At 42.2% G+C, this 22,232-nt stretch overlaps 1 protein-coding gene across 2 annotated transcripts in view; it reads right to left on the reverse strand.

Moving 5' to 3' along the window:
• Nucleotides 1-13,583: 13,583 nt before the first annotated feature.
• Nucleotides 13,584-22,232, reverse strand: part of LOC124290607 (supervillin-like) — a 38,682-nt gene continuing 30,033 nt past the window's right edge. For both annotated transcript variants that reach the window (XM_046727370.1, XM_046727371.1), the window contains exon 2: nucleotides 13,584-15,455. In XM_046727370.1, coding sequence (XP_046583326.1) covers nucleotides 14,735-15,361 — 627 coding nt within the window. In that variant the 5' untranslated portion in view covers nucleotides 15,362-15,455 and the 3' untranslated portion in view covers nucleotides 13,584-14,734. The remainder of the gene's footprint in view (nucleotides 15,456-22,232) is intronic.

Raw genomic sequence — 22,232 nt, forward strand, 5'->3', positions numbered from 1 at the left:
GGGCTAGCACTATAAACCAAGTCTGGGCTAGTACAAGCAGCCGCACATACACATACACACGCATGCCCGTCGTCATATGAGCGAAATATTCTCCAGCACGACGTTAAACCCAATTTCACCTCACCTCACCTCACCTCACCTCACCTCACCTCACCTCTCTGTAAGCAGCACGAAGTGAGACATACTCATTTAATCCTGCGTTCCACTTTAAATTACCCTACCTGGAAATTTGTGAGTTAAATTAGGCAGAACTTTGTGGACTTCACAATACGTCTCGTGATAATCAGTTCTGTTTGATGCTGATACAGAATGGTTCTTGCTACCAACCTGGAAGATGGCAATCATAGGTATGATATGAACAATGTTTCAACTAGTCGTAGCTCACCTAACTGAACAAAGGCGTTAGTAGGACCGATATAGGTCAGTCGCGATCAGGAACAGAAACAGGTATCAACAAATATCAGAAGCCAGTGATGCTCGTAGGAGGCGATGAATGTATCAGGTGGCCAGACTAGTTGAATTGGTTTCATTACATTTCATTGTACCTTACAGCATGAACAGTTGCTCATGATATCGACCACTGGATTGTCTGGTCCAGTGTCAGTCCGTAACTAGCCACATATCAGACAGCTGGAATATTGTTGACTGAAGCTTAAACAAGAATAAACAAGAAACACAGTGTGTGATCAATCTCTGGAATATTAAGTCCACTAGAACCATCCCACAATGGAAATGTGTTTTTAATGACTTAATTTCTTTCAACTCTCTTTCTTCATAATTTTATCTATATATACCGTACGAGTTTCACACAAGATATCATTCAAGAGTTATCTTTGTCATGAACATGCCATGCCTTCCCATTAAAAGTTCAGATCTGTATGAATCGATGCTTGTTGCCGGAGAGCCAATCATGGCCAAGATAAGCAGAGTGCAACAGGCTGGGAAGACCCTTGAGTTTATGGGTTCCTCTTGTGTAAATAATTTGCATGATCTCTGAATAATGTCTATATGGCTTAAAAGTACTTGACTGTTTATAAACAGCTTTAAAATAGCCAACTATAAATACATCTGATTATTCAACTTTCTTGTAGTGTTCTCAGTAACCTATACTATGGAAATAGGCTTCTGTGTTGAAACAAACCTGAGCAAGAGAAGAGAAAGTACATGTGAAATATAAAACTCAATGCCAGAGACTGACCAGTCTCGAATATCTGCCGATAACTTGAGGTTCTTTTTAGGTGAACTGATTTCCACATTTTTCTTCTTGTATGTACACACAACCAGGGCACGAAGGTTGATTTTGTGCAATAATTGGGTTGTTATTACAAATGTCTGGGTTAAATGATTATGTCAGTTTTTACTGAACTACTGTGTGTAAAATTCAAACTGGCGGTGACAACATATATGAATATATTAACATCGAGGAAACGAACAAAGTTTGACAAATATTGTATCACAGTATATGTTATTGAAAACTGGAAATATTACAGACTAACTGACCACGTTCCTCAATCTTGAACCTGGCAAGGGTCACATTGATAGCGAACATCTGACATAATCCGAGATCAGTATCTCCTAAGCTAACAGAGAACGCCCACTGTGGTGATGTGTAGAGTATTGATTGAACTGCTGCATTCCGTTGTATGTGTAACGAATCTACACGTGTTGTTTATGTACTTTGATAGCTGATTACATTGTGAACATGCTGTAATAATTAATTAACCATTCTATTTTTGACAGAGTATGTAAAAAAAATGTCCTGCACTGTGCAATAAACTCGTTGTATATGTACTCAGGTCTAGTGGTGTGTGGGGTGGTAAAGTGGAACGTCTAGTCAAGCGAGATAATTCCCCAAATACCTGCGTTTTAATAAATAGTTTATTTGGAGCACTGAGAACCAGTGATGACACTACGTGTTCGGGAGATACAGAAGCACATGCTGATTTATAGATACCACTCACCCAGTTTGCATTGAAAAGTAAGTGTGTTGCAGGACACCGAACAGCAGTACTCCTGGACCAGACAATCCAGTGATACGACAGTGATGATCATTTACTTTCTGAAACTGAAAACAATATGTCAGTTTTGAATTACGTCTTGGGTACACAAGCGCACACAGTAGGAGGGCAATCTGACAACGTGTGGAGTCAAATAATCAAATCGTTTCTTTGTCACAAGTTGGTAGAATAAGCAGATGCCTGTGACCTTTGGACAAAGTTGAGAACGGTGCAGTGATCAAATATTTGTAGAAAATGACTAAATTCCAGAGGCTGTATATGAAGCTATGGAAGGATGTCCTGCACTACGCCGTCGAAGAGAGGCGGGAAGTTGTTGAGTGGCACAGAGAGCCTTGAAGACAACTCCTAGAGCACTTATCTAGTCAACTACAACAGAACTGATCCAGAGATATGGTGATGACTGATTTGAGAATGACTGAACAACAAATTGCAAGTTCAGTACACTTTTCCCTGGAGAGAGGACATTCTATCACAAACACTTTGGCAACGAAGAAAGTATCCGTTCGTAGGTTTGAAAACTTTGACATCTGATAAAAACTGCTCCCGGCACAACATGTCTCATGATAATTTATCTCAAGCTGATACAGAAGGGTTCTTGACACGATTTGTATGAATGAAAACTGTGTTCTCCATTTTCAGCCTGACTATATGCAACAAGCAAAACAGTGAAACGTTTCACACCACCACCAAACAAGGCAAGGCCTTTCTTTTAAACGTTGCGGCCTCCGTGTTCAAGGATGCTGAAGGCTTCTTCATGGTGGACTGTCTTAAGACCTTCAAGCAAATCTATCCAATCGAACTTAACAACTGTTGTTTCTAGTAAATATGCCTCATTTCAGACAACATATATTGGCATGGGACCTTATTCTCCTAATCTTTCTTCTTCCGACTTCTGTCTTCCAGACAGAAAGAAACGTTACATAGTTGGTGGTGTGAATATTGGATATTGAAATGTAGACCATGATAAAGGATTATATCACGAGTTGAGGTTTGACATGTGCTTGGAATGACATGAGACGAGGCACGGCATCTACAAGGAATCACATAGGTCTGACAGGAACCAGGAATAACACCACAAGTAAAGTTCATATGTGTATCAGGAATGATATCACGATTGGAGACCTCACATGTACATATCGAGTATTGGTCGGGCATATACCAGGAAAACACCATGAGTAGAGGTCTTGTATGTACCAGGTATAACATCACGACTAGAGACTTCACGTGTACATATCGAGTAAACAATGGACAAATGGCAGGAATAACACCACGAGTAGAGGCCATATTAACCTGGGCAGACTCATTTCAGTGACTCATCTGGTATTATTCCACTGAGCACCTGGTTGATTGCTCTTGCATATCTACTCGTAGAGATGTGTTATGATATAATAGTTGATATGTTTGATGCAAACATTTCGATGTATTTTGGTAAAGATAACAAACAGAGACTGCTCCAGAGGAACATATGCCTCTGCTGTTGGAGAATGTTCCTCACGAGCATGACGCTAACCACAGCGCCACCTGGCGACGGGACGTCTGGCCACCCGCTGTAATGCTTCAGGGGGCTGCGTGTTCAGCAGAGGAAGAAAATTTAGCGACCCTAGATATTTTCTTTAAAATCTAGATGGCCATACTGTGAGCAGACATCGACGTACCAAACAGGGGAGATCAGGTACAAGAAGTTAGGCAATAGCTAGCTGTGTGCTCCAGTAACATATTAGTTAGGTTTTAGCACGATTCATTACCATTATACCCAAATTGTCGTTGATTGTAATAATTATTGATTGTAATCTCTGATTGTCCAAATGAATGCTAAAAATTAAAGGTTCATCAAAGCGGACTACTTTCACCGCTACAGATTGTCGGAGAATCCCATTGGAATTTCATTTCATTTTACCAGTGACTGCCTCCGCCTCGAACCCAGAGAGCGGAAGGTCGCGGGTTCGATCCCCGGCCGCGTCATACCAAAATACGTTAAAATACGGTACTTGGTCCCTGCCTGGCGCTCGGCATTAATGGGTACAACAAGGACTGGTCGGCTCGGAGTCAGTATAATGTGTCTGAGTGGGGTATCCATGCGGCATGGTATCTCAGTGGGCTAGCACTATAAAACCAGCTTCAGTCTGGGCTAGTACAAGCAGCCACACATACACACGCATGCACGTCGTTATATGAGCGAAACATTCATCAGTGCGACGTTAAACCCAATTTCACCTCACTTCAGTTTACCAGTATCAACATAAGGAGATTTTAGAGATATCCATACATACTCGAAACCCAATCTAGGAGGGGTGAAACAATCTAGACTGAATACATATATTTTTGATAATAACAAATAAACCCATTTAAATTGAAAAGGAGCCCAGTGAGTTGGGAGATTCAGGGACCAGGGGAAATGTAGACTTGCTTCATTTAGGGCTTTAGCATTGCAGGGAGGGCTAGGCATTAGGGAAAATAATGTGGTTCAGGGACTGTGAGACAGACTAGAAGCAACCTCATGACATGTGTTTGGTTTACATATCTTAGGCGCTCTTTTCAGCTGTGCCTGTCCGTTCACAGGAAACCAATGCTTGAAAGTGGTTGTTACTGGCCATCTCGTTTAAAATGGCCGCCTTCTTCCTGACATATTTGTTCCGGTTCGTTACAGTCGGATTACTGAGCTCTCGCTTCTTACCGTGATTGGCAGGTCCTGAACTGTTGACGCTACTCTTTTGATGCTGACTGGCTGCTTACCTTGTGGGGGGTTGTGCATAAATTAAACAATTACCTGACACCCAAATACCCAACAGATTCATACAGTTTACAACTGCATAGATCGATACTCATGCTGATCACTGGATTGTCTGGTCCAAATTATTTACATACCGCTGTTATATAGCTGGAATATTGCTGAGTGTGTCGTTAAACAACAAACAAACAATTTAAACCATTCGAATAAGATACTCGGTCCTCGAAGTGTATCGACAACTGTAATCAATTCCTCACAGTGGTGAATATAACGTTTAAAGTTTAAAGTATGTGTTTAAAGTTTGCCCCTATTAGCTGAAAACAATTTGCTCAAATTGGGAACATAGTTTTATGTACTTTGTAAAATTTTCAAATTCGTATTTGTTCATCAGATGGCCTGCACTTGAGGATGCTGACAAGAACTTTTTGTCCTGGCCTGTAACTCCCATGACGTCTTTCAAGAAAACCCATGGAGATCCGGCTTGGAATCGGTCATCACCAAATTATACTTGTTGTTTGAGATGACTGACAAGGTTGATCCATGTCTTCGAGTGCCAACTGCGCTGATCGGTTCTCATGATGTCAGTCTGTAGAACTGTTCCGATCCAGACTCGACTCCTTACATACCGTGATCATATGGCTGCCGTGATCATATGGCTACCGTGATCATATGGCTACCGTGATCATATGGCTACCGTGATCATATGGCTACCGTGATCATATGGCTGCCATGATTCTGCGGCGTAAAACAACAAACAAATTCGTTGACAAAAATTAAAACACGTGTTAGTTCAAGGAGTTAAATAAACTACCACTGAAAACAAGTTTTCGGGAAAGTACGAGGGCGAATATCATTGTAAACGCTCCATGAAAGTCTCTAAAACTACCACCTTTGACATACACTTACATTTGAAGAGAACAAAGAATATTTTCATTGATATGGAACCATTTGATTTGGGACGGTGGGATAGCCAAATTGATAAAGCGTTCGCTCGTCACACTGAACACCCGGGTTCGATTCCCCGCAGGGGTACAATGTAAAACCCATTTCTGGTGTCCCCCGCCGTGTTATTGCTGGATTATTGCTAAGTGCGGCGTAAAACCATACTCACTCACTCTTAAGATTTAGTTTATATCTTGTATTGTTAGCCTTTAACAATGAAACATGCAGATGTGGCCGATTTGGGGCCAAAATGACATTTGCAAACTTAATATCGGTTTGGAAATCTGTGACTAGTTTTTCAAGACTAATGTGTCATAAAAGCTATCTTCCTAATCACTGGTTTCAGGGGACATGTCGGAAAGGTATACAATCACCTTTGACTGAGAAATTGCCCAAATGACATTTACAACATAGCTGGCGCTGTAGCCATGTTTAAAATTGGAATATAATTGCGTCAGTGTCAGAAACCTCCGTTTAGAAATGTCGGAAGTGTTGAATGAGTGTAGACAGCTAAGTTGATTTACATACATTACAAAGCTGCATGGAAGGCAACTGGAGTGTCTGAGCTGGGTTGACACAGCTTTGGACAGCATTAATGTTATATCGCTGCTTGTCATCTTAATATTGAAGCAGGCAGATGTAATTCAGTGAGTGAGTCAGGTTAGTTTTACGCCGCCTTTAGCAATATTTCAGCAATATCACAGCTTGGGGACAACAGAGATGGGCTTCACACATTGTACCAATGTTGGGAATCGAACCCGGGTCTTCGACGTGACGAGCGAACGCCTTAAGTAACCACTAGGCTACCCTACCATCCCCTTATGTGATTCACGTCCCAGACGTTAAACAAATCGATGGAATACACGAGCACGGGTATGGTGCTGATATTGTCGGATCCAACCGGGATTCAGATCCACGATCCTAGTTTTTGGTGTACCCAAGGGACGCAACTCGCCACAGCGAAATGCGGCGCTTACGTTACCTGGGCCAACTGTGAAATAATAATGCATCTCTTTTCTTCATTACCTATTTAACTGAGTGTTTAGTTGACGAAGAGATGCCTTTGTAGCTTGTAAACTCGTGGGGCGGTGGGGTAGCCTAATGGTTAAAGCGTTGGCTCGTTACGCCGAAGACCCGGGTTCGAATCCCCACATGGGTACAATGTGTGAAGCCCAGTTCTGGTGTCCCCCGCCGTGGTGTTGCTGGAATATTGCTAAAAGCGGCGTAAAACCAAACTCAGTCAGTCAGTCAGTGTAAACTCATATAGATAAAATAATAATGGTCTCTAGAGGCTTACTTGTATCTGAACGTTTACGTAAACCGGAATTCGAAGATAGTACTAAGATGTATAAAAATCTGTCTCCTGTCTGAAACGTCAAACATGAGTACTTATCATGTTTTTTTAGTGCGGATTAAAAGGATTAGGAAACGGCAGTACGTTTCGACGACGTAAACTGAACAAGATTTCTCACGGTGTAGCCTCATACTGGTATATTTAATTCTGTAGTTACTGTATGGTTCTGAGGTGTTCATAGCGTTGCTTAAGGGTTAATTCTGTTAGATTCTTCAAAGGGGGTTTTAAAATCACCTGCCAAATTCTCTAATCAGCATGTTGTGTGTGCAAAAGGCTGGAATTCCTCCAGTTTCGTGAATTATAAATACGAGGTTTGATTGTGCACTGTAGCACATCAACTATGCGTTTCACTGTTAAGCAGTGTTTAGAGTTTTGCACTGTATTCCCAGGGTGAAACGAAATACAGCGAACTTTGAAATACATTTCCTTACATGGGACCTACTGGCTAGGAATACTCAGTTATATTTATAAAGTAGTCAAATGCTACATACATTTATGTTATCTGTAGGATTACATTTTCCCAGTACCCATTCCAGTACTTTTGTTAGGTTGAGTCCCATCCGGGCGGCGTAAAACTAAACTCACTCACTCACTCACCGATCCGGTATTCGAACCCACAGTCTCAGAGTCAGGCACCTAATCGCACGTCTTAATAAAACCTTCTGATTCATAAATTCTGAATGAAAATAGAATATTAAAGAAGCTGTTATCCATACGGTGTGTATCCACTTATAATCCGTCAATTTCTATGAAATGCCCATCAAATAGGTTAAGTATGAATGGTTACTTTCTTATAAAGGTAGGACTCACATATATACGATACCTTATGGGTACACTTCATACAGAATAAAAACAATAACTATGTCACAAGTAGTAACTATTGTGAGTTGTAGTACGAAATAAGCACGATCTCATCACCGATATTGTCTCTGTGTATTGTATAGCGGGTATCCATATTGGGTCTGACGCATCCGTGAAGATCCGGGTTAGAACTCTTCTTCAGTAGCTTCTTCTTCTTGTAAGAAGCGACTAACAGGATCGGGTGGTCAGGCTCTCATGTCATGGTGTCACAGGTACGTAAGCCGATGCTCATGTCTTTACTGGATTGTCTGGTCCAAACTCGAGGGTTTACAGACCGCCGTCAGCCAGCAGGGATATTGCTGAGTGCGGCGTTAAACAACTGGTAAACAAACAAGCAAACATCATGTTTAGAGACGTCCACAAGCATATTGGTCACCGGGTTAGCGAAATTTCCTATTTTTTATGTATCAAAATCACGTTAAGTTCAGTTAAACTACAAACAAACAAGAATTGACTCATACGCCAATTCACTTGTCTCTATTTCATTTCTAGTCAAAGAGTGATAAGCTAGGCGAAGCCGGAATGGATTTGAACTCCATACAATCCAAAAACCTGACATCCGCAATCTTGCTCCCTGCTCTCGGTCTGCGGCCTAGTTACCGTGGCAGTAGGAAGCAGGGGAAAACAACTTCAAGGTAATGTTGATTACCCGCCCAGCGTCTCTCCCCATCTGGTGGGAATGTTAGCATCGTTTTACGATAATAACAGTGTAAACATCTTGTTAAACACATATACCATTGCCTCTTGTGTCGATTAACGCAACGTTAATTTGAAATATAAAGAAACAAAGTTTTTCAATTTTAAGCATGAATATCTTTACTCCATGAAAACAATTCTTGTTTGTGCCAAATATATGACGAGCTGAATAATGAAAGCTGGTTTGGTTTGTTCTTGAAACCACTTCATGTAAGTAGCACGAAAGCACCTAACGGCAAACCATGGGACCTTTGGCACGCCTCAGTCTTCAGTCTATTTATAGCACAGTGCGCACTTGGCCTGCACGGGCTAACTAGACCGGCAGATGTAGGTCACGGGGTCAATACCTGGCTAATTATGCCAATTAGGAGGTTGAGGCGTAGGCTACGGGATAGGTAATTACGTTCGCAATTCTAAGTAGACTACAGTGCAGCTGAGATGCAGATTCCTCAACTTCCGGTAGTCGGAAGATTCCTCAACAACTGACTAGAGTATCTTGAACTTAATAGTTCTGTCTGTATTTTATGGCGTTTCTTCACGCAATTAATCCTTAGTTGTGGCGACTTGTGACGTCTTTACCTTCCAACGTTGTAACAACGTTGCGTCAACATATCATGGCGAGATAACAGCTTATCTCATCGGATTAGACGCGTCTTTTCATCATCACAGCGGTCAGGATGACCTAGTTTTTAGACAGCACTGTAATGTCACTTATCACGGGAGATCCTTCTTCGGCGTAAACCTCACGGCTTTTCAGATCTTCACAGTTTGTAATAATGTCGAAATACAGCAATTTTCTCCAGGGTACAGTGTTCTTTACATGACAAACACACACTATCCTTTCAAGTTCTTTGCTCAGCAGAAATGTCAAAAGAATTAAAAATCTTTTTAGATGCCATGGCAGTGTAAGCCCACATACATGTATACGTGACTGTGTTGAAAGAAGACGCAGTGGATGGTATTAGAGTATCTCTCTCAGAAATATAGTCATTGCCATGAAGTCACCGAAGATGAACCGCGTCAAGGTTTAAATGTAGGGATCACGATCACAGAAAACAGGTTACCTGACTTACCTGGGGAAAAATCTCAACAAACTTTGCTATTTGATGATTGCTGTAAAGTACAACGCGCAAGTTAATACGGATTCAAGCAGCTTTTACACATGAAGCCGAATCCCATGCTTGTTGTAAGAGGCGACTAACGGGACCAGGCTTGCTGACTTGTTTCACACATGTTATTGCAACCAAACTCCTCAGATAGATGCTCATGATGTTGATCACCAGATTGTCTGGTCTAGATGAGATTATTTACAGACCGCCATATAACTGGAATGTGCTGAGTGTGGCGTTAAACAACAAGCAAACAAAGAAAGAAATCACACAGTTCCAGCAATATTCCAGCAACATCACGTCGGGGTAATTAGTGGTGAGGTGAAATTGGGTTTAACGTCGTGCTAGAGATTATTTCGCTCATATGACGACGTGCATGCGTGTGTATGTGTATGAGCGGCTGCTTGTACTAGCCCAGACTTAGGTTTTATAGTGCTAGCTCACTGAGATACCATGCCGCAGTGAAGCATGAATACACCACTCAGACACATTATACCGACTCCGAGCCGACCAGTCCTTGTTGTACCCATTAATGCCGAGCGCCAGGCAGGGACCAACAAGTTCCATGTTTTAATTAGAAGAGCGGGTCGAATTTGTACATTTTGGGAATCGAACTCGGGTCTTCCCCGTCTTCCCGACACACGGCATTCCAACCATACTGTATTGTGAGGTGGCTAATGCCTCCAAAAGTATAATTACAGTAATAATCACAAACTGATTACATTCGTTCGCTCGTTCATCAATACATTAGTTATCTGCAAGATATGTTAGTACTGCCACACACGTTACAATGTAGCTCAGGCTACAACTTCTTTACTTGCACATCATCTTACCGCTTTCCTCTATGAAAGTGAGGTTATCCCGGACGATTATATTTTGACACGAAAACTGTAATTGCATTTGATACTTGAGAAAACATGTATATTTGACTCATCCGTGAAGGTCCGGGTTAGAATGTGCCTTCAGTAATCCATTCTTGTCGTAAGAGGCGACTAACGGGATCGAGTGGTCAGGCTCCCTGACTTGGTTGACACATGTCATCGGTTCGCAAATTGCGCAGATCGATGCTTATGCTGTTGATCACTGGATTGTCTGGTCCAGCCTCGATTATTTACAGACCGCCGCCACATAGCTGGAATATTGCTGAGTGCGGCGTAAAACTAAACTCACTCACTCACTCACTCACAGGTGACTCAATTTAACTCTTCTTGATGGTGAGCTATTAATACTGTAAACTGGGAAAAAGAAAGTTCACACCTGATTATTAAATCTGACCAAAGCATTACAAGTGTTATTAAAACTTTACTAGGTTTAAAGCAATCGTCCAAACGCTGCAAACGTAAGGTACAGAGCACAACGTTTGAAACCCGCACTCACTCACTCACTCACTCATCACTCACTCATCACTCACTCACTCACTCACTCACTCAGAATCAATGCCGGAATACTTGGAGCGGTTATTATTGTGCGTTAGTCATATAGCGAAGCCGCTGAGAATATTCCTATTAAAATACATTCTTTTCTGAATCAATTTACTTCACGCATATTGACTTGGCTTAAAGGTTAGGGGTTTTTTTACCAATTGGAAGAGTGTGCTTGTAGCCCACACACCAGTGTTTACGGCGAATAAATACCACGTGACGTGACGAGTTTATCCGAGATGTCGGTGACCTGCCATGGCATGTCGTAATCTAGCAGCATCAGGACCTGCAACATCATGGAGTGTGATTCACTGGCTGCTTTGTCGCGACAGATTAATGGTAGCTGTTCTTCCAAGTCTTCAGCCCACAGAGTGAGTGAGTGAGTTTGGTTTTACGCCGCTTTTAGCAATATTTCAGCAATATCACGGCGGGGGACACCAGAAATGAGCTTCACACATTGTACCCATGTGGGGAATCGAACCCGGGCCTTCGGCGTGACGAGCGAACGCTTTAACCTTCAGGCTACCCCACCGCCCCAGCCCACAGAGAGCAAAGGAGCATCTAGCTGATCACACATGGCTGTCACCTTGAATGTGATTTATTATCATCATTATTATTTTTGCTTGACGTCACACTCATCAAACGTCCAGGTATAAAATGGTGGCCCGTAAGTACTCGAGTCCCGACCACACAATCCAGTGGTTGATGTTATGAACACCGATCCACGACGTTGGGGTACGATGACACACCAAGTCGCCAAGCCTAACCATATGATCCATTAGGGCGCTTGTTATAACCATCAGGGGCGGTGGGGTAGCCTAGTGGTTAAAGCGTTGGTTCGTCACGCCGAAGACCCGGGTTCGAATCCCCACATGGGCACAATGTGTGAAACCCATTTCTGGTGTCCCCCGCCGTGATGTTGCTGGAATATTGCTAAAAGCGGCGTAAAACCAAACTCAGTCAGTCAGTATAACCAGCATTCGTTGCAAGGGATCAGCTTTAACTCAGGACCCCATCGAGGTGTTTGGTCTCATTTCTGTTCCGGAATCGATTAAACCGCCTGGTCTCTGAATATATGATAGTTGTGACAGAAACACGTAATTCCTTTTAAATTGAAACGTGAGAAGGGAGATTCTGAACCCGAGGAAATCTAGACTTGCTTCTTTTGGGGCTTTAGCGTTACACGAAGGGAAAATGATGTGGTTCAGGGACTGTGAGACAGACTAATCCTGACTTTATTGTCCGCTCTGCTAACAATGTGTTCAGTGTGGGGATAAGAACTCGAGATGTTCAGCCTTTTCCCGGTCAATTTGAACATTTCAGCAGACAACGTTCCACCGAAACGTTTCATTCGTGTAAAAGCAAATCAACAGCTGAAGGTGAAGTAAATGGGTGAGCATCACTCTCACATGCTCAGATGTCAGAAAGAGTAATTTCTTGGCTAATGGAGTTGGACAGGTAAAGTAGCAGAGTGAAGATGAGACAGCGACTCTCTCGTTTCCGCAGTGGTAGTGTTTCAGTTGATCAGGGTGAGGTGGTGAGTGTTGCTCAGTAACTGAGCGGTCTATCAGATGGTGCCTGTAAACCGGTGATACCGTGATCAACGTCCACGACGCCGGGATAAGGTGATACACAAGCACCTGAGTCACCGAATCTGGCTAGCTATTCTCGAAACGTTCGTAGTCTTACGAACTTCTTAAGACCGTTCTCATCACAGTAGCTGCGATCAAAGTTAAGAATTCTTAGGGCTACGAACGTTTCGAGAATAAGGGCCCTGGGCCCGGTTTCACAAAGCGATCGCAGCGTTACGACTGTCGTAAGTCTGTAGGGTTGCGATGGTCGTAGCTTTACGGTTAAACGGAACCGTGACCCACTTGTTCATCAAGTCAGTTTCTAAGACAAGCATTGCCTTCTTGAGACGTGAGTGATTGAGGTTGTGAGTGTAAAAACCAGTTAGTCATACGCCGGTCGTAATTATCAAAGGCATGATGCAGACAAACTTTGAAAAGTAAGAGTATGGGATAAGGTATATTGTGGAGGTAAATAATACAGCTCGGTTCTGAATTATCGATCCTTATGCCACTAGGCTAGCCTACCACAGCGTAGCAAGGGAAAGACCAACTGTGATATAACTAATAGAAGCATTTAGTCTCTTAACCTGTGTGATTATGATTTCAAACAAAATCTTCATTTAACTTGCACAGGTGTCTATGCAAGATACAGATTCTGGTTCCTGAACCTGAGGAAATCTAGAAATGTTTCATTTTCTTGATTTTGCATTCCAGAAAGGGATGGACGGAAGGGAAACCAATGTGGTTCAGGAACTGTGACGTTGTGTGTAACCAATGCTGTATTGTACAATTGTGTTATTGACCGGTTATCTAGGCCTCCCGTTGGTGATTACTAAAAGTTTATAATTAACTGGGTAAATACTTATACCAAAAACAAAGCGTCTTTTTGTATTGAAATAATAGTTTATTTTTGGACAAAACATAAATTTGCCCAGTATTGTTTACAAATACGAGTAACCAAGTAATAATCTCATTTGATGGCAAATGCGCAACATCTAACATAACATATTCTTTACAATGCAGCATACTTCAGCTGTTCAACCTACAGGAAACAATAAATTCACCCTTATTTAAACTGGCTATAGTACAGAGCCAAACATGTTAAGTAACATTTTACACTTTTCGGCTAACTCTGGATTAACACACACATGGTTGGGCGTTGGGATGGTCAGAAACCCTCAGGCACTCGGCGCGGAATCATAAAATATAATCGAAAGGAGCCTTCTGTGCACTTTTTGTGTATCATTCATTCACAGACGTGATGAATATGCTGTTGAACTGCAAAAAGATATTTCCCTCAATGACAAAAGTCAGTGGCGAAAGTCTTTGTTTTCTCCGATGGACCCAGAGTTGCGAAAGACTCTTTTCGCTCTGCCAGAGATGGATTACGAAAGACATGCTTCTCTTTTAGAGCTAGAGTTACGAAAGCACTCATAGGTTTTCTTTTCGCTCTGTCAATGCAGCATTTTAATGGCTCACTTTCGATAACATTTTAATTCGAGCTGTGGATAACGCCTACCTGTAAAAATGGCCGACAGGGCAGACGACAAGGCACAAGACTTACTGATAACTCCGTCAACTAGGCAGATCTAACGTACATTCCACAGTCATATTGCATGACACAGGACCAAGGTGGGCTTAACAGTAGGCAAAGAGAAAATATATATCATAATCCACGAGTGTTGAGACCTCATGACAGTCAGCAGTTTTTAGCCACCAACAAAGATGAGGGAATACAGTGCTCTTATACATAACTCCAAGTCCAAAACACTAGCTGTCTTGTCAACTGTTTCCGAAGCGATGACATAAGCGAAATATATACGAAGGTCACATCCTGACGGGTTGTTCCGAAACTGCACAACGCTAAGTTTCGTCTCGGGTAAGTGGCAGAACACATTAACCACGTGGAACAATGTCTCAGTAAATAATTGGTAATTAATCCAGTACATTTTATCGTATATTGGTATATATTACACAAATAGCGGAGAGCTTCACCTTCAGGCACACCTGTACGTCATTTGGCCAAGACCAGTTTTACGTTTCCTTTCCGCCACCGGCTTCTGCCGCTTTCTGTCTCTTCTTGGCCTTTGCGGTTACCTTCTGTCTCCTGTGCGCTGTGTTGGGAGAGGGAAGAGGCACGACTGGGGAACCGTCTTCAGGAGATGACGGTGTTCCAGGTGGAGTCAAAGTTGCCTGGAGTTTCTCTTCTGTTTGATTTGCTTCCGTGAGTCGTGCCTCAGCTCCTTTTCCCTTTGTTGGCACAGCTTGCACTGGGCTAGGAGGCTCCTGAAGACGTGATTCAACCTCAGCATCCTTCTCCTGGATGACGGGAGGATGACCAGGACGTCTCCGCACTGACGACTGCTTGGGCGATCCTGACGGTAACTTAGGCAACAGTCCATCCATGGACCTCGAGAAGGCCTGGAACTTGCCCTTCAGTCCCTCTTCCTTCTTCTCTTCAGTCGACGGTTCTTCATCAACCTCCTGTATTTCATCAAAGGTCACTGGCTGCGTCTTGTAACGTGCCCCGGAACGCTTTGTGCGCTTCTGACGCCGGACGGAGGAGGACAAGTCCGGGTGGAGATGCAGGCGGGACAGACGCTCGGGGAAATGAGTCTCAAAATTGTACAAGGGATCGTGCACCTTGGCAGGAGAAGCCATTCTCCCGGCAGGTGGCAGCACAGAGGAGTCAAAGGTCAATCAGGTGCTGCAGACGTCAGTAACTGATGACGATTACTTGGCTTCCATATTGGATCTGAAACAAAGAATGTATCACCATGAGTGCTTGCTTACAAGATATGAATAAAAGTATGTAAAATGAAATATTATGAATCAATAAATAGTTGATAAATTTATTGGTGATCGTTCGCCCAGAGACCACATGCCGAACCATCACTGGTTCGGTGGATCAAGCTCGACTATTGCCATCCCCGTGAATAAAAGCACCATCTATCTGTCTATGAAAAGCGTGATGTCTAGCTTAGTACGAAGTTAAAGTGTTGCGCACAATATGCAGCATTGGGAAGCCTGTCACATCCGTCAGCTGCATCCATTAGGTCTAACAGCTAACATTAGTTCAGGCAGGTTAGACAATTACTAGACGCCAGCTACATATAAAAGGTAATTAATTTGACAGGTCACAGCACATCAAGCTCCTCGGTAAGCCATATCTGACATTCAAGATTCGAACAAAATATAGGCAGAATCTTTGATGCTGACAAGTGTCATCTTTTTATCTAGACCAACGGGAAATATACCCAGAACCGGTCTTGCGGACATGAAGGATTATTTACTGCGCAGAGTATGCGCAGAGATCGGTATAGATGTAGGTAACCATTCCCAGCTGTGGAAGAGGTCAAGGCAGGGTTAACTCGGAGAGCTCCTTGGAGGAATTATTTTGGTGAGACTGGTAATAGGCTACAGCCCTGAGGTAACAGGGGTGTGCTGATCTACACCAGATTGGGCCGGAACTAGATAAGGTGTCTTTCATGTTATAGCCATGTATTGGGCAATAAGAGACTCATAGAACGCTAGACTAGCCAGAGTGAGTGAGTGAGTTTGGTTTTATATCGCTTTTAGCAATATTCCTGCAATATCACGGCGGGGGACACCAGAAATGGGTTTCAAACATTGTACCCATGTGGGGAATCGAACTCGGGTCTTCGGCGTGACGAGCGAACGCTTTAACCACTACGCTAACCCACCGCCCCAAGACTAGTCAGAGACCTTAATCCGTATCGGTATATGGTATCTGGACTAGCATTTAGTTCCTGATATGAAACAAGAGTAAACAACTGTTATAACGAACTCAAAGTGGCCATAAGTCTTAGTTCGTTATAACAGTAGTTCGTGATATGCATTTATACTAAAACATACAGCATATGATACAAAAACAAATATCTGTATATCCTATATACGCGCATGTTCGTTATAAACAGTTTATTGATATAGTCTTTTTGTTTATGTCTTTCTAACTGTTTTTATATATACCACTTAAAGAAGCTTAGGACCAAACCATTTTCATAATACTATAATTATTCTGTCTTGGCACGACACAATAATAATGTAAAGGTATCGTGTATACTTGATATATTTTTGTGATTAGTATACAATAGAAATGATCTCAGATGACGTCTTCGCTTTCGAACTGCAGAAATCTATATTCTCTTGAGAGTTTAGGATTTTTTCTTTCCGTGTACGTTTCAGCAGGATGAAGGAACATAAAGTAAATCCATGATGATTAACCCAGTGCCCATAAAAGACAATAAATACATGTAATAGTTTCTAAGCTGAAGTTAGCAAAGCCATAGATGTTTAACCGCCTTCGGTTTCCAAACTGCTGTCGCTAGTGGTACTTCCACGATAGAAGCAGTTACCACCTATGTTGCGAAAGAGTCGAATATATGAGGACTTGTGACGATATACTTAGACCACGATGACAGTAGTATCATGTCCGTGGAGGCTCCACTCACATGCTATCAGTACCTGACTGGGTGATGTATTTAGATCTGGCTCACAGATACAAGTGTACATGAGAATCAAACAGGTTTTATACCTGGGAGATGTATGAGTGAAAATATAAAACTTCTATATGATATTGTCTTTGAAACAAGAAGATTACATAAACCCCGCCTATTATTACTAATAGATTTTGAAAAAGCCTTTGACACTATCTCCAAAACATTTATAATACAGGTAATGAAAGCGTTCGGATTTGGGCCCAATATTATCAAATGGATTCAAATCCTGACTGGTAATAATACAGCAGCTGAGATACAAAATGGGCACATGTCTTCCTTTTTCCATCAGGAACGGGGGTGTAGACAGGGAGATCCGGTCTCACCTTATTTATTTATTCTTGCAGTTGAAATATTAATATTATGATAAGGTCGAATCCTAATATAAAGGGTATAACACTTAATGATATTGAACAGAAACTTGGACAATATGCGGATGATACACAGCTATATCGAGATGGATCCGAAACAAGCCTCAGTGTTGCAATTGAAACACTGAATATGTTCTATCAAATGTCAGGACTCAAAATGAACATGAATCAAATCTATCTGGATAGGCTCAATGACAGGTAGTAATATAACTTTAGCCAATGACTTTTATCTTGACTGGCACAGTGGCGACTTTGAAATCTTAGGAATAATATAACACTGACCTTTGGGTAATTAACACACGAAAACGCCTAGAACATATTAATAGATTACTCGCTAGTTGGCGAAGAAGAAACTTGACTCTAATCGGGAAAAATCACTGTTATCAAAACTCCAGCAATTTCTACTCTAGTACATATTTTCTCTGCACTCCCTAACCCACAAAAAAACATTCATCGATGAACTTAAAAAATTAATCTATAGATTCATATGAAATAATAAATATGATAAGAATAAAAGGTTTAATATCAGTAGAACTTATGAGGATGAAGGTCTCAGAATGATTGACATTGGATGTTTCATCAATGTTTTGAAATTATGATCATTGAAATGTCACTTAAGGAAAACTTCTAGCTTTAATATCATCTATACCTTAAGTCATTTGTAATTACTTGGTTCTAATGCTGTTGGTTGCTTAGCTGGCAATGACAATCCTTATTGGAGAGATGTTTTATCTGCTTGGAGAGAATTTGATAAAAAGCACAACTTTGACAGTGATGACTTAGACCAAAACTTGGCTCAGCCACTTTGGTTAAATCATTTCTTTAAATCTTCATGCTTGATAAAAAATTGGTTTGATTGCGGTATACATTATGTCAGAGATATTTGTAATGAAAATGGATTTCTCAGTTTTGAAGATCTAAAACCGAAGTACAAAATAAGAGGAACCTTCTTAGATTATCATCATTTGTTAAATAACATTCCAGTGAACTGGAAACAACTTGTAGGAAACAGAACTCTCTGCTTAAATCAATTAAACATTAATAGTGTTTACCAATATATTATCTCAAATGTTAAAGGTTCAAGGACATTCTAAGATAAATTGATTAAACACAACAATACCCCTAAGGTACTAGAGTATTGGAATACTGTCTTTCAGTATGATATAATTTGGAGTGATGGATTCAGATATTACAGTAAATGTACCACTGATTGTAAGCTGTTAGATTTTCAGATCTGGCAGACAGTGACATCACGCCCGTGGAAGCACCAGTCACAAGCTATCAATACCTCACTGGGTCATGTATTCAGACCTGGCTGACAGTGACATCACGCCCGTGGAAGCACCAGTCACATGTTATCAATACCTGACTGGGTGATGTATTTAGACCTGGCTGACAGTGACATCACGTCCGTGGAAGTACCAGTCACATGCTATCAATACCTGACTGGGTGATGTATTTAGACCTGGCTGACAGTGACATCACGTCCGTGGAAGTACCAGTCACAAGCTATCAATACCTGACTGGGTGATGTATTTAGATCTGGCTGACAGTAACATCATGTCCGTGGAAGCACCAGTCACATGTTATCAATACCTGACTGGGTGATGTATTTAGACTTGGCTGACAGTGACATCATGTCCGTGGAAGCACCAGTCACATGCTATCAATACCTGACTGGGTGATGTATTCAGACCTGGCTGACAGTGACATCACGTCCGTGGAAGTACCAGTCACATGCTATCAATACCTGACTGGGTGATGTATTTAGACCTGGCTGACAGTGACATCACGTCCGTGGAAGCACCAGTCACATGTTATCAATACCTGACTGGGTGATGTATTTAGACCTGGCTGACAGTGACATCATGTCCGTGGAAGCACCAGTCACATGTTATCAATACCTGACTGGGTGATGTATTTAGACCTGGCTGACAGTGACATCATGTCCGTGGAAGCACCAGTCACATGTTATCAGTCAATACCTGACTGGGTGATGTATTTAGACCTGGCTGACAGTGACATCATGTCCGTGGAAGCACCAGTCACATGTTATCAATACCTGACTGGGTGATGTATTTAGACCTGGCTGACAGTGACATCATGTCCGTGGAAGCACCAGTCACATGCTATCAATACCTGACTGGGTGATGTATTTAGACCTGGCTGACAGTGACATCACGTCCGTGGAAGCACCAGTCACATGTTATCAATACCTGACTGGGTGATGTATTTAGACCTGGCTGACAGTGACATCATGTCCGTGGAAGCACCAGTCACATGTTATCAATACCTGACTGGGTGATGTATTTAGACCTGGCTGACAGTGACATCATGTCCGTGGAAGCACCAGTCACATGCTATCAATACCTGACTGGGTGATGTATTTAGACCTGGCTGACACTGACATCATGTCCGTGGAAGCACCAGTCACATGCTATCAATACCTGACTGGGTGATGTATTTAGACCTGGCTGACAGTGACATCATGTCCGTGGAAGCACCAGTCACATGTTATCAATACCTGACTGGGTGATGTATTCAGACCTGGCTGACAGTGACATCATGTCCGTGGAAGCACCAGTCACATGTTATCAATACCTGACTGGGTCATGTATTTAGACCTGGCTGACAGTGACATCATGTCCGTGGAAGCACCAGTCACATGCTATCAATACCTGACTGGGTCATGTATTTAGACCTGGCTGACACTGACATCATGTCCGTGGAAGCACCAGTCACATGCTATCAATACCTGACTGGGTCATGTATTTAGACCTGGCTGACAGTGACATCATGTCCGCGGAAGCACCAGTCACATGCTATCAATACCTGACTGGGTCATGTATTCAGACCTGGCTGACACTGACATCATGTCCGTGGAAGCACCAGTCACATGCTATCAATACCTAACTGGGTGATGTATTCAGACCTGGCTGACAGTGACATCATGTCCGTGGAAGTACCAGTCACATGTTATCAATACCTGACTGGGTCATGTATTTAGACCTGGCTGACAGTGACATCATGTCCGTGGAAGCACCTGTCACATGTTATCAATACCTGACTGGGTGATGTATTTAGACCTGGCTGACAGTGACATCACGTCCGTGGAAGTACCACTGACATGTTATCAATACCTGACTGGGTGATGTATTTAGACCTGGCTGACAGTGACATCATGTCCATGGAAGCACCAGTCACAAGCTATCAATACCTAACTGGGTGGTGTATTTAGACCTGGCTGACAGTGACATCATGTCCATGGAAGCACCAGTCACAAGCTATCAATACCTGACTGAGTGATGTATTTAGACCTGGTTGACAGTGACATCATGTCCATGGAAGCACCAGTCACAAGCTATCAATACCTAACTGGGTGATGTATTTAGACTTGGCTGACAGTAGCAATTAAACATATATGGCCTTGCTAAGTTAAGCTGAGAAACTATTACATGTATCAATTGTCTTTTATGGGCATTGGGTTAATCATCATGGATGACGTTTACTTTATGTTCCTTCATCATGCTGAAACGTACATGGAAAGTAAACATCCTAAACTCTCAAGAGAATATAGATTTCTGTAGTTCGAAAGCGAAATCGGCATCTGAAATAATTTCTATTGTAAACTAATCACAAAAAAACATATTAAGCATACACGATACCTTTACATTATTATTGTGTCATGACAGAATAACTATAGCATAATCAAAACATGGTTAATGTTGTCTGGGTGATGTGAGCGGGCTTATTGTGGTATCATGTATATGAACGGACAATGAGCTGCTGTCAATACCTGACTGGGTGATGTCACCTGGCTGATAGTGGTATCATGTAAATGAACGGACAATGACCTGATGTCAATACCTGACTGGGTGATGTCACCTGGCTGACAGTGGTATCATGTATATGAACGGACAATGACCTGCTGTCAATACTTGACTGGATGATATTACCTGGCTGATAGTGGCATCGAGTATATGAACGGACAATGACCTGATGTCAATACCTGACTTGATGTCACCTGGCTGATAGTGGTATCATGTATATGAACGGACAATGACCTGCTGTCAATACCTGACTTGATGTCACCTGGCTGACAGTGGTATCGTGTATTTGACCGGACAATGACCTGCTGTCAATACCTGACTTGATGTCACCTGGCTGACAGTGGTATCATGTATATGAACGGACAATGACCAGCTGTCAATACCTGACTTGATGTCACCTGGCTGATAGTGGTATCATGTATATGAACGGACAATGGCCTGCTGTCAATACCTGACTTGATGTCACCTGGCTGATAGTGGTATCATGTATATGAACGGACAATGACCTGCTGTCAATACCTGACTTGATGTCACCTGGCTGATAGTGGTATCATGTATATGAACGGACAATGACCTGATGTCAATACCTGACTGGGTGATGTCACCTGGCTGATAGTGGTACCATGTAAATGAACGGACAATGACCTGCTATCAATACCTGACTGGGTGATGTCACCTGGCTGATAGTGGTATCATGTATATGAACTGACAATGACCTGCTATCAATACCTGACTGGGTGATGTCACCTGGCTGATAGTGGTATCATGTATATGAACGGACAATGACCTGCTGTCAATACCTGACTGGGTGATG

This window comes from Haliotis rubra, unplaced genomic scaffold (genome assembly GCF_003918875.1).
Source record: "Haliotis rubra isolate DU_JTF1 unplaced genomic scaffold, ASM391887v1 Scf47, whole genome shotgun sequence".
Classification (NCBI taxonomy): Eukaryota; Metazoa; Mollusca; class Gastropoda; order Lepetellida; family Haliotidae; genus Haliotis; species Haliotis rubra.